Source organism: Odontesthes bonariensis, chromosome 3 (genome assembly GCF_027942865.1).
Source record: "Odontesthes bonariensis isolate fOdoBon6 chromosome 3, fOdoBon6.hap1, whole genome shotgun sequence".
Lineage (NCBI taxonomy): Eukaryota > Metazoa > Chordata > Actinopteri > Atheriniformes > Atherinopsidae > Odontesthes > Odontesthes bonariensis.
Window position 1 is genome coordinate 38,601,494 of NC_134508.1, and position 13,750 is coordinate 38,615,243.

The 13,750-nt window shown below is 38.4% G+C and overlaps 1 protein-coding gene across 1 annotated transcript; it reads right to left on the reverse strand.

Moving 5' to 3' along the window:
- Positions 1 to 1,819: 1,819 nt before the first annotated feature.
- Positions 1,820 to 4,573, reverse strand: LOC142377545 (CD276 antigen homolog). The gene is made up of 3 exons (XM_075461772.1): positions 4,317 to 4,573; positions 2,388 to 2,726; positions 1,820 to 1,871 (listed from the first exon to the last, which is right to left on the reverse strand). Exons 1-3 carry the CDS (start codon positions 4,384 to 4,386, stop codon positions 1,852 to 1,854), a joined length of 429 nt encoding a protein of 142 aa, XP_075317887.1. The 5' UTR covers positions 4,387 to 4,573; the 3' UTR covers positions 1,820 to 1,851.
- Positions 4,574 to 13,750: the final 9,177 nt, after the last annotated feature.

A 13,750-nucleotide genomic window follows, 5' to 3' on the forward strand; every position in this document is an offset into this window, starting at 1 on the left:
AAAGCTGTGTGATTTTAATCATTTGTTACCAGTCAAGTTAATGACTTAATGGCTTCTCTGAAATGTATTTTATCTTTAGTGCAAATGAAGTGATTATTGTTTATCAGTGATAGTTGTCCTCTGAGAACCTCTGTATAACTGACCTGAAAGCACTGCACACTATTACAAAGATTTCTGGACTTAATAAAAACATTAAATGATCGTCTTTATCACAAATTTCCTTCGGGATTAATAAAGTGTTTATATTTATCTATCTATGAAAATGAAATCAGATTTTTGTTGCAGAATAATTCAAACACATTTAAGAGCCTCCAGGCCAGATATATGCTCCCTGAAAGATATCTTCATTCATTTCAGTGCATCATTGTAGATACATTTAGTCATGTATAATGTGTCTATTTATGAACTATTAAACTACATCACATACAGGTGAGATATAGTGGTGAACCATGACGTCATCATAATTTGGACTCACCTGGAATATTTTCCTCTGTTCTGTCTTTTAACCTTTTAAGACGCTGAGGTTGTATGCGACCCAGTATTTACAATAAAAATGAATAAATAAATGTTCTAAATATTTTCTTCTTGACCGGAGGCATCGCCACAAACATACGGCACTTCCTTTGAAAGCTTAGACGTCCGTTTTTCACCAGATTACAGACTTACAACAAAGAATTAAGAGAGAACAAATACAAGTGTGTTATTCTTAAGAAATAAATAGTTAGAAACTTTCGAGCTAACATGTCGCATCATCGTAAATAAGAGGAAAACTGACCGAAACCACAAACATTTTAAGACAAACAGAGGCTAATCGTAAAGAACAAAACTCCAAAAGTGAAATTAATCTTGTTAAAGTCCAATGAGACGTAACATTAGCTGAATTAACACTATATTATATCAATTTAAAGTTTTACAAAAACTTCGAAAACCTCCATATGAAGACATTTTTCTCAATTTAAAAGGGCCAATAAAAGATTCAACCAATGATGTTCTGTATCTCTGTAATAAGTACACGCCTAGGAACCAAATAAACCAATCAGCACGCTTGTACAAGTTAAAGTGACGAGCCTGTCAGAATTTTAACTCTATCAGCCAATCAGGGCAGAGTATTTGAGAAAGAGCCACAGGTATGTTTTATTGACAGCTACTTTGAACCAATAGGAAGTAAGGACAGCCAAAAGGCACTATTTGGTTGGAAGTAAAATAATCTGCCTGTATAGGTAAATATAATGTGCTTCTGAGTGATTATAAGTTAAAAACACAATGTAAAAGTCGTAATTATTTGAAAAAGATATAAAATACAATGATAAAAAATATGTAAATCTAAAATGAATATTAAAAATATGTTCACATTGGGATATTGCACATTTAGTAACATTTTTTCAGTGTCTTCAGCGCCATTAAGTGGATTTATTATCAGTATTTGTAAACTTCTGAGACATTTTACTTAAAGCACTGTTGAGATATAGAGGAGATGCTCTACAATGCAATTTCTGAAATATCTCAGAGCCACTTCTGTTTATCAAGATGACATTTTGTGGATATATTTAAGAATAGTTCAGGGTAAAAAACTCAGATTTTTAACCTGACAGTCCACACTATGACTGATTTAATGCATTTTAAAGAAAAATTGAAAGGGAAAATACAAGAAAACTATATTTTCTTCCTACATAACTCTTCTTCAGTTTAACTTATTTAGAGCTTAAAATAAATGAATGCATGCAATGAAACTTTTGAATGATTGGTTTATAGAGACATGGCAGAAATGGATGTGGCCCTCATGGTGTTTGGATTACACAGTTTTAAACTGGCAGGTTTTAAGCACAGAGAAGCAGATCATAGAAATGAGCACTAAGAGGTTAATACACGTCCTGAAAGGAAAAGAAAACAGGAATTAGAGTGCTAGTGTTATATCAAAAACTCGTCACAGATACAGGTAAGAATGGAAATCAGATTAAAACTGACTGAGGGAAAATATGAAACAACAATCCTGCCATCAGCACCAGTTTTATGTGGCATAAGAGCAGATTATGCTTCTAACAAAGAGTCCAACAGGTCTGGGTAAAAGTGGTCATTGAGGCAAATTTTAAAGAGGGATGAAATTGAACAAACATTTTAACAGTGATAATAATACATCTATTCCATCTTTACTTGGAGGAATTGATGGTTGCACTCAAAAGGAGAAAAGAGAAGTTTAAATCCTGTTGGCCATCTTACCTCAACACTGACTTTAAAAAAATCATTGAAAGCAAACCTCAGTCATGTTTGACACTGAGAGAATCCCTCCTCATGTGGCTACAGTCCTGCTGAGGTCCTGCCAGCTGTTCATTCTGACTGATCAGTAAAAAAATGCAAATATCTGGTGATTTATGAATGAACTCACTCACCAACAACAAGCTTAATGTGGAATATTTGTCTTTTAGGCTGCAGACGTGGAAAATCACAGGTGTAGTCTCCACTGTCAGCCACCTTGGTGTTTCTGATCGTTATGGAGGCGTTGCCGTTCCTCAGTTCTTCTGTAAAATGTGAGATTCGACCTTTGAACTGCTCATCTTGACCAGATCGGCCATTATTGTAATGAATGCCAGCATCATACAGGAACACCTCCTTCTGACCATCCTTCTTCCAGTCAAACAGCATTTGTACAAGGTTCTCCTTGGAGCTGAGGACGCAGGGTAAAACTACATCACTTCCTTCTTCTACGGTCACTTTGATGACCGCTGGACCTGGAAGATGTAAAATGTGATAATCAATACATTTACATGCTGAGCAATAACAGAGAAAAAGACATATGGAAACTTCTTGCTATAAAATCCAGCTTCTGAAATTAGTACATCACCTTAACCTACTTCTGATGCCAGGTTTCCAGCTATGCCAATGCTACTCTGCTGAAACATTAACCCCCTTCATATCTGTTACAGGTGAACAATGTCTGCTGGTTTATGTCATTGATGAACAGGCTTCTGATGAAATGCACTGGAATGTCATCTGAACATCTGATCATTTACACAAAAGACTATAGATGGTTAATGCCACCAAATTATCACAGTTCCAATCTAAAATGTGTCTTCTTCATAATAAGAGTGGAGTTATTCTGTTTTAAAAATTCCAAAATCCTCAAATTTTCTGATTATTTCCTATAGGAGCCATTTGTAATTTTCTGGTGTTTGGGCATAGTTTGAGTCTGTCTTATTTAGTTTTGATAATTCTGTTTGGTTTGGTGGCAGTGTTTGGTTTATATGTGAATTGACACTCTGACTTATATTTTGCTCTACCACTGGTGGCGGTATGGGAGAAATCTATATAGGTGTTAAGGTGAAGGGGCAGCGTGGTTGGGGTGTGGGGAGGTAATTCGGTTTTTTACCGCTTTCTGTTGTATGCTGGTTTGGCTTCATCATATCCACGTATTGACCATAATTGCCATCTTTTTGCATGCTGCCATAGACCACCACCCTGGATTTTGGATCTCATTCATTCTCATACTCGGCTTGTATTTAATAAATGGGAGAATCCCCAAACTTATCTCCCAGTCTGGACATTACTTTTTGAGCGCGTTAGGAACTGGATTCCCCGCACCCAGAAGCGACTAAAAATAGGATGGAATTTGATAGTTGCTACATTTCCATTCTTATCTAAAAAATATATATACAAATTCTGATGATGAGCAAAAAGTGACATTTCCAATAATGTCAAAAATACAATGATATAATAAAGATAAGGGAAAGAGCACAAGTAAAGTACATAGTGACTTAAACTGTAATTTTAATACATATTTAAATCAATCACTACTGATTTAAATACAGTGACTTGAATACTACTGACTTAAGTACAGTGACACAGCTATCAATGTCTCCTATTACATAATATATATATTTTATTTTAGTGATTTTCCAGCTCGACAGAAAAAAAAGAGAGTAAAAAAACATTTAAACTCTTTCAGTCTGTAATAGAAATCTAATGTAACATGGAGAGGATCTGTCTGTAAATAGTGACGCATCTCTCTGCAGGATGGAGACGACGCCCTCAAACACTGCGCAGTTCCACCAAACATCTAGTTCCTTTATCAGATATTATGATATAATCTGGAGGGATGCTGAGGTGAAATGACATCACCTGTGTTGTTGAGGGTGATGGTGCTAAAACTGATAAGTACGGAAGCTTTGCAGCGTATTGTGTGAAGACGTCTCAGATCCAGCTGCATCTATATGACAGGTGCAGCTGCTGCTGTTTGGTACCAGCAAGTAACTACCGAAATATTTAAATACTTTCAGCCATTCTGATATAAAAGGAATCATTATTTTAGTGAGGTTTCTTACCGCTTTCAGCACCCAGCGATATTTCAGCCAGAGTCAGCAGACAGAGATACATGAGTGGAAGAAACTCCATGTTGTCATCTGAGGATTGAACAATACTTCAGCTCTGCTGTAAAATTCCCCAAAGATATTCTCAGCTCTTCTTACACAGAGTGAAAGCTGCACACAGTCCTCTGTGGACACTTTCTCTGCTGCTGTATGCAGAGACACTACCGTTTCACATCCTTCAAAATGAAAGCTGAACGTCGACGAAAAACATTCCCAGTCCTGCCCATGAGGAAGTTGCGCTGTGATTAAATCAGTTATCATGTTAGGACAGCGGATAAACCATCCATTTCACATCAAAAACACTGGCAACATTTAACAGACTTATGGTGTTCATAAAGTGTTTATGTCACAAACTAAGAAACATCCAGCCAAAAGGCTACAATGAAATTACTACTTATAAATGAAGTTTGACTTAAAGTGATACTCCGGAGTAGATTCAACCTAGGGTCATTTGAACCGTGATATCCAGCCAAGTAGCCCACCCGCAGTTTTTCCGATATTGGCTGAACATCAGCTGAGTTACAGAGTTATCCCGAATAGCTTCGTACAAAGGTTAATGGATCCTGGTCCGTATCTCCAAAATTACCACACTAAAATCACATGCCATGACACCAAACTTCTACAGGAGTACAAATATGGTCTGTACTCACCAAACGATGCATTTGGAAGTTTGAAAATAGTCCAGGAGTTTATTATTATCAACACAAGCCTGATAGCTTCTCTGCAGCTAAAGCTGCGTCGATGTCACTTCAGGGAGCTGGGAGCTTCAAAATAAGATGAGGGTTGATCTACTACTGTAGACAACAAAGCAAGGCTGCTCAGTTTCTCCATTGATAAAATAACTTCACAACTCTACAACATAAAAATTCATAAAAAAAACATGTAGAATATAGCATATACTTTGTTGTCTACAGTAGTAGATCAACCCTCATCTTACTTTGAAGCTCCCAGCTCTCTGAAGTGACGTCGACGCAGCTTTAGCAGCAGAAAAGCTATCAGGCTTGTGTTGATAATAATTAACTCCTGGACTATTTTCAAACTTCCAAATGCATCGTTTGGTGAGTACAGACCATATTTGTACTACTGTAGAAGTTTGGTGTCATGGCATGTGATTTTAGTGTGGTAATTTTGGAGATACGGACCAGGATCCATTAACCCTTGTACGAAGCTATTCGGGATAACTCTGTAACTCGGCTGATGTTCAGCCAATATCGAAAAAACTGCGGGTGGGGTACTTGGCTGGATATCACGGTTCAAATGACCCCAGGTTGAATCTACTCCGGAGTATCACTTTAAACATGTCATAAAATATAAACATGTCATAACATACTTACTGCATTTATAGAGATAACACAATAATGTAAAGAATAAACTCAGTTTTCTGTCAATACAAAACAATCATCTCAATACAACCAAATTGTATTTTCATAAATAACCCAAAAACTGTTCCTCAGTGTTTTTATTCCTCTTTCCAGCAGTTATATTCCCATTAGATCAGCGAGATCTCAGTTATGAGAGAATCCATCTTAACAGACCATAATAGTTCAGAACATTTAGAGTCCTATGCTGGCAGTTACAGCTGGGTTTCACCACTTGAATTCCTTTATTGAATTAAGTTTGTTGTGATGGTGCTAAACAGAAGCATCTAGTAATCAACTGCAAAGTATTTTTTAAAGTCTATTTCATGGTGATTCTGGGCTGCACTGGAATGTGAAAAATGTCAGTTTATTTTTAAAGCATATTCAAAATCAACCTCAGCCAACCAAAGTGCTGTACATTTATACAAATATATAGTTTATATTCAAATTAATTTCACTCTAAAAAGGTTGTCGCTGCTGAAAATATCCAACTAACTCTAACAGCTCAAATGATGTTTGCTTTATGTTTGCTTCAGATAAACTGAGAATATTTGTTACAGATATTAAGAACTGTTGTCCTGGTAGGTTGTTTGTAATGAAAGTGAGAAGAAATCCAGATACAGAAATCTTTATTAAACAAAACAGTAAAAAAAAAAAAAAAAAAGAAGTCTTTTTCATGTTTATCTTTTGTTAAATTTATAGATACATTCAGAGGAATTTAAAGTACAAGAAAACTTTAGATGAAATAAGAACAAACTACAAAACCTTAATATATCGTCTTCAATTATCAATTGTATTACTCTCAGATGATCATGATTAGTTTAGTCTTTACAGCCATCTGTAACCCATGATGAAAAGTACAACTAGAACAACAGCAACAACAAGCAGAGTCCCAAGAAGTGACCAAATAACCAAAGAAGAGGAGTTCCCTGAAAATGATTACAAGAGTTCATTCAGAATGTAACTGTCAGCATAAAATATATAGATAATCGTCACCTTCAGGAGGAAAACACCCCACCTCACATCTGGTGAACATCCAGGGATTGGACATTGAGATGGTGGAGAACTACAAATTCCTGGGTGTTCACCTCAACAATAAACTGGACTGGACTGATCACACACAAGCCCTCTACAAGAAGGGCCAGAGTTGCCTCCACCTGCTGAGGAGACTGAGGTCCTTCGGTGTGTGCAGGGCTCTCCTCAGGACTTTCTACGCTGTGGTCTGCTGGAGAGGGGGCAGTACGGACAGTGACAGAGGGAGACTGAACAAACTGATCAGGAGAGCGAGCTCTGTCCTAGACTGTCCCCTGGACTCCATTGAGGATGTGGGTGAGAGGAGGATGTTAGCTAAGCTGACATCCATCATGGACAACTCCTCTCACCCCCTCCATGACACTGTGGGATCCCTGCACAGCTCCTTCAGCAGCAGACTTTTACATCCACGGTGCAAGGAGAGGTTCCGTAGGTCTTTTATCCCAGCAGCTGTCAGACTTTTCAACACATGCATACACTGATCATGTTGTTGCCTTTCCAATGATAATCCACCACTCACATAGAGATTTTTCTTTATCCGTATTTTTTTTAGATTTTATTCATTTCAACTTCACAATGTGCAATATTATTTATACTAGGTCACTTTACTTTTTAGTACTTGCTTTTTCTCTTTTTTTAATTTCTTATTCATGTCTGTTGTTGCTGCTGTGACAAGTGAATTTCCCCGTTGTGGGATAAATAAAGTACAATCTAATCTAATCTAATCTAATCTAATCTAATATAATTTAATATTAAAAGCAATAAAAACAAACAAAAGATCAACATTCTCCTGAGGATGGACTTACAGACAGACAGATGAAAAGAGACAAAGTAGCTTCTGACAGTCTGCTGGAAGATGTGAATGCAGCACTACATGCTATACCTACTGGGACCATCATAGAGACCAACAAGCTGATGTACACCACAGCTGCAGTGATCCTGATGCTTGGCTACAAGATGAACAACACAAGGAGCAGTAAGGAGCAGCAAGGAGGCACTAATCATGGCAGCTTAAGAACAGGCTCTGAGCATAAGAGCACCAGAGGTCAGGGTCTACCACACCAGACAGGACCCCAGGAGCAGGCTGAGCAAAGAGGCTTCTGAGGCAGTCCAGCACATAACAGCAGGCTGTGAGATACAGGCAGGTACATGGAACGCCATAACCAAGAGGCAGGAATAGTGTACAGGAACATCTGTGCCGAGTATGGATTGGAAGTCCCAAAGTCAAACTTCAAACATTTAAAGGTTGTTTGGGGTCTTGATCAGAAGGTTGCATTGAATTAGAGGAGATGCTTGTTGGTCCTTGTTGGTCTGCAGGAAGGACAAAATCATTACATTAAAACCCGACATATCCGATTTTATCCTTTTAAAAACCAAGAAATGATGCATGTGAACAACTGTCAGGACTCTTAACATGGGATACATGCTGCAAACATGTTTATATATTAATTAAACTTACCTTTATTACAGTTTGGATTGATAACACCCTTGGAAACAAGGACAAGGAGAACAACAGCCCCAACAAGAAGAACACCAAGAATTATAGCAGCAACAGTTGGTACAGTGGGGAACTCTGAAAGTGATGATAAAAGGTTTATGTTACACTCAGAAAGTAACTGAATGTGATGCACAGCAGATTCAACCTCAAACAAACAGAGCAACAATATCTGTGAATGCTTTCAAAAGTCAAACATTATGTGGAGATTAAAGCATCCAGGCTCTGCTTTTAGGAATGTATCTAACATCCAGCTACCTCAGAGTTGACCTGACTGCCATGTTTTAGTCTCCTTCATCTTTCTGAGACCTGTTGTTCTTCAGTATGCAGCATGTGTGAATCTTTTCTGCTTTCAGCTCTGACACATGACTTTAACTTTACTCCTGCTGAGATCTGACAGCATGTGACAGTCTGTCTGTAACCAAGGCTTTCTGCAGCCTGAGCTGAGGCTGCGACTGTCTCACATGTCATCAGAGAATCTACATTTTGTGATGGTCGTCATTAGAAATCTGTTAAACAAACATTTTACCTGCTTAAAAATCTTTACGTCTCTCTGTGCTGACAGAAGCACCAAGTAACAGCAGCTTGTGATGTGACCTGACATACAGCTGCTAAAGTATTATAACCTTTGCAGCTCATGTTGGAAACTAACTAACAACTAACTACGTATTCTGCATAAGTACAACTTTCAGATGATACTTTAGATTTACAGGTTATGTCATGGGCGGCCGTGGCTCAGTGGTTAGAGTCGGTCGTCCAATAACCGGAAGGTTGGCGGTTCGATTCCCACTCTCGCCACTCAAAAAAAAAGATTGGTGGAACTGATAGCTGGAGGGGTGTCAGTCCACCTCCTTGTCACGGCCGAGGTGCCCTTGAGCAAGGCACCGTACCCCCTATGCTCCCCGGGCGCTTCATGGCTGCCCACCGCTCCAGGCTGGCATCTGTCTCTGAGTGTGTGACCCTGTGCATGTGCATGTGTGTGTCAACAGGTGCCAACCTGGATGGGTTAAAAGCGGAGGACAAATTTCGTGTGTATGCATGACCAATAAAGCGGATCTCTCTCTCTCTTATGTTGCTACTTCATATTTAGAGAAATATTGTGCTTCCTTCTCCACTGTATCTATCAGACAGATATGGGATTAAAATACTGTTTAATACTTATTAAAATTCTAAAAAGGTACAGCTTTCACTGACAACACCGTATTTTACTCTGTAGTATTACAGTCTCTCTCTCTCTCTCTCTCTCTCTCCACTGACTGCTGCCTAACAATGTTCAGCCTCACAGCTGCTGCAGCACATTAAAGTTATAGTGTGAAACAAAACAACGATTATATTGTTAAAAGTTATTATTTGATTAGCATCTCATTGCTTTACTGAATCGTTATATTTTATCTGCCTTAGAATGAACTCATATTTGCTCCGTTGGTCCTTCTACATGGTAGAACGGCCCAATTACTGCCGTAAAAAGAACAGTAGAAGAAGAGTACTGTTAAGAGGATAACAGAAAGAACAAAGAGGAGGAATCAGTGGTTGTTGATGCTGTTCAGTGAGAAGTTTCAGGATAGACATTTGAAAAATGGAGCATCTCACTTAATATGAATTTCCAGATCAGGAAACAGTGAACTGACCTCAAAGAGAGAAAACATGAGAAAGAGGAGCTAACTCAGGACAGGCAGAAAACAGGAGGAAATATGAGTGTGGCTTTCCTCAGATACATTAAAGTTATAGTGTGAAACAAACAAACTGACATTTATCATCTTATGATCACTGGTATTTGTTCTTTATTCATGTATCTGGTGGTTTAATTTAGTTCATCCATTCCTGTTTGCAAACTCTCCACCAACAATTATTAATGAGAATAAAAGAAAGAGGACATGTCATGATGTGTGGATTTGAATTCATTCTATAGCTTCATATCAGAATTAGATAATCTAATTGTTTCTGCTGATTTAACAGTGACTAACTCTAAAAAAAACTCTAAAATGATATTAAATATGTATTAATTTTTATTTGATACAGTATGTACACACATACACCATCTGAACTTGTGCTGTCAGGAAGTTGCAGGAAAACTCACATCTGATTGTAAACCACATTATGCTGCCATATCTGTCCCAGTCATGTTTACATCACAGAGCAGCTTTACTGCCGGCTTTATTTACCTGCACAGTGTTAGTTTAACACAAACCATGAGCCAGATGTTGGTAAATGTGAGAGGTGGTTAACATCTGTTAGAAGGATGGTTTCTGACCAGGTTTGGGAATGAGAATGAGGACAGTTTCACTGCTGCTTTCATCTATATTTTCTCTTTGAGTAAAAAGCAAACACTGAGTTTTACTTCCTGCTGTAATCAGCAAACATCCTGCTGCACCTAATGTTTGTTACACAGAAACTTTGCTGCCACACAGTCAGTCCTAATCACAAGTAAACCATTAAAACCTGCTTTTATGAGCCATCATGGCATCATTACCAGGATATGTGTATATTTAGCACATATTTAGGTTTAGAGTGGTCCTACATTTTCATTTGATTTACATGTTTGAGTGTTTTCATGTTGTTTTTCAGTCTGTGAGCTGATTCAAACCAACCTGAACAATTACAGCTAACAGAAACTTCAGGGGGTTTCTCTGTGTTTTTGGAACATTTGGCACATCAGTTCTTCAGCTTCAAGTGAAAATAAAAATGTCACAGATTTAGATGATTTTAACATCTAAATCATCAGGTGTTGTTTTAGTTTCTCTCTTCAGGATCATGTTGCTCCAGCTGTTTGGAAAACTGTAACAGAGTCTCGTTCCTCCTCTTGTCTGTTTACAGATTTAAACCCAGTGTCAGGGCCTTTATTACTAATGAGACTGTGAGACTTTTTCAACTGGCAAATATGTTTTCATCATCAATATACTTTGCTGTTAATCTAAACAGATGATCAGTTGAAATGATTTCAGTGTTTCAAAGGAAATCAAAGAGATCTCACCATTCATATGAACGTATGTCTCTGTTTGAGTCTGATGGCTGATTTCCTCCTGTGTGGCTACACAGCGATAGTTGTCTGTTTTGGTCACAGTAATCTGAAGGATGATGTCATAGCTGTCTCCTCTCTCTGTGATCTCTGGTTCTTTAGCAGGAAGGACGTTTCCAGCACTGTCCTGCCAGAATACTTTAGGTTTAGGAGAAACACCTAAAACTTCACAATGTAGCAGAGCCCAGTCCTTAGTTTCTGTGAGTGTTGTAACATATGGCTTTGAAGCTGCACCTGTAAACAGAAATGATATTTTATCAAAGAAAATGTAAACATCAGACATAAAATACTGTTTAATTTTGTGTTATCTTTCCTTTCCTTGTAACTGGTTAGAACAGTATATCTAACAGGGAGTTAAAAAAAAAGAGCTGAACTGTAAAGCACAACATAATTACAGCTAAAACATCCTACTACTTACACATATAATCATTTAAGTGCCAGCAAACACTACTGAGTCTGAATATAACTTTCACGTATTTAATCACTTTCTGTTCCATTTCTTCTGTTAGTAAATAAAAATCACCTGAAATCATGTCATCACAAGTCATTTTAAAGTGGTTTTAAAATCTGATATAATGAAAATGACAGTTTCAGTCAAACCTTTGGACACACCTACCCACTCTTTAGAATAATTATGTGTGTAAAGTTTTGACTGGTACTGGATGTGCAACACATCTGTTATCACAGCTGAATTCTGTCCTGATACAAACTTCCATTTTATTAGCAACACCTGTGACATTAACGTCTCATGTTCTTCAACCGCTCTGCCAACAAAAGGAAGACAACAAGCATCCCAGTGTTAGATCTAACAGCAATGCCACAAAGGTCTGTTAAGGCCTGCACATTCTCCTCAAGCAGGAACCAGAACACAGTTAGTTCTGAACAGGACATTTCACACTTCACTTCCAGAGCTCCTGGGAAGTCCTCATAGGGCCCTCCCATTGCAGCACACGTTACAGGTGCAAAGCATTGTGGGAATCTGACAGAAACAACAATACAGCGACAGCACGGTGACAATGGCAGAGATGGCAGTTTCTGAGCTGATGTGTTATAAAGATTTTTGTACTTCCTCACCGCCTTGGACAGCTGATCCTCAAAACTACCCATTACTGTACAACCTTCAGCATTAACCACGCCCACTTCAAATTTCTGACCAATCACACAATAGTTCTCGAACACCAAACAAGAGAAAAGTTCTGCCCAGATGATGTGTTGAGAACAAGCTGAGAAAACTCCAAACCAGGGCAGTGAGAAATGAATGACATCATTCTGTTCTCGCAGCCCAGAGTGAGAACAAACTTCTCTGTTCTCACAGAGGATGAACAGGCCTTTACAGAACACAACGTATAAAAAACAAGCCAGTCTCACAACCGTCAGGGCTACACTGCAACAGTTCATATTAGAGTCAAGTCAAATGTTTGTCCATTATTCATTTCCCTTTCAGCTTTATTATGTTGAACTCTAAATCACAGCAGCTTTCTCTGATGTTGGTGTGAATGTCTCTTAACAACAGAGCTCGATGTAAGAGTTAGTTACTGTTGTTTCACCCGATTTAATTCAACTAACTATAGATCCAAGTCTACATTTTAAACAGCTGCAGCATCCAGCTCCAGAAGTCTGATCTTATCCACAGACCTCAGAGTGAATGTAATCAGAAAGAGCACAGAGAGCCTGTGAAAGACTCAACAGGCCTTCTTAGTGCATGTTGTCCTCTCTACGGGAAAGATGCCACAAACTGCAGATAAAAGGAAGCTCAGAGTTAGAGCTGATCGTCAGTCTGTGGATGACAAGTAAGCAGAGGTGGTGGGAAGAAGTGGGCAACATAACGGGCTCTATATGACACAAAGCTAATGTTACTGCTGGGAAAAAACATCTGAAGCATTTATTACCAAACCTGATGTCCATGTATTTCATCTAACTGCCCTCTGAGAAGCAACAATCATGAAGTCAGAAGTGTATTTTAACAATGGAAGTATTATGTTTCACTTCACTGTGACAATACTTTTTAATTCAACCTTTTTTTTTTTTTTAACATTTAATATTCACTCAGAGAAGTTCCCCTTCAGCAGGTTAGCTTTACGTTGAGGTGGAGCACACAGGAACATCTCTGAAAAACACATAAATATCTAAATTTAATGCATTTTGAAAGATAACCAAGGAGAATCTCACCACTCAAATGCACAAAGGTCTCAGTGTGAATCTGATGGCCAGTTTCCTCCTGTGTAGCTACACAGCGGAAGCGGCCGGTCTTGGTCACAGTAGTTTGGAGGGTGACGTAGAAGCGGCCTCCTGTTTCAGAGACTTGAGGCTCCGGAGAGGGAAGAATGTTTCCAGCACTGTCCTGCCAGAATACTTTAGGTTTAGGAAAAGCCCCTTCAACTTCACACTGCAGGAGAGCCCAGTCCTTAGTTTCATCAACTATCATTATGATTGGTCTGGGAGCTGCACCTGTGAACATAACATAACCACAGCTAATAAAACAAGTCAT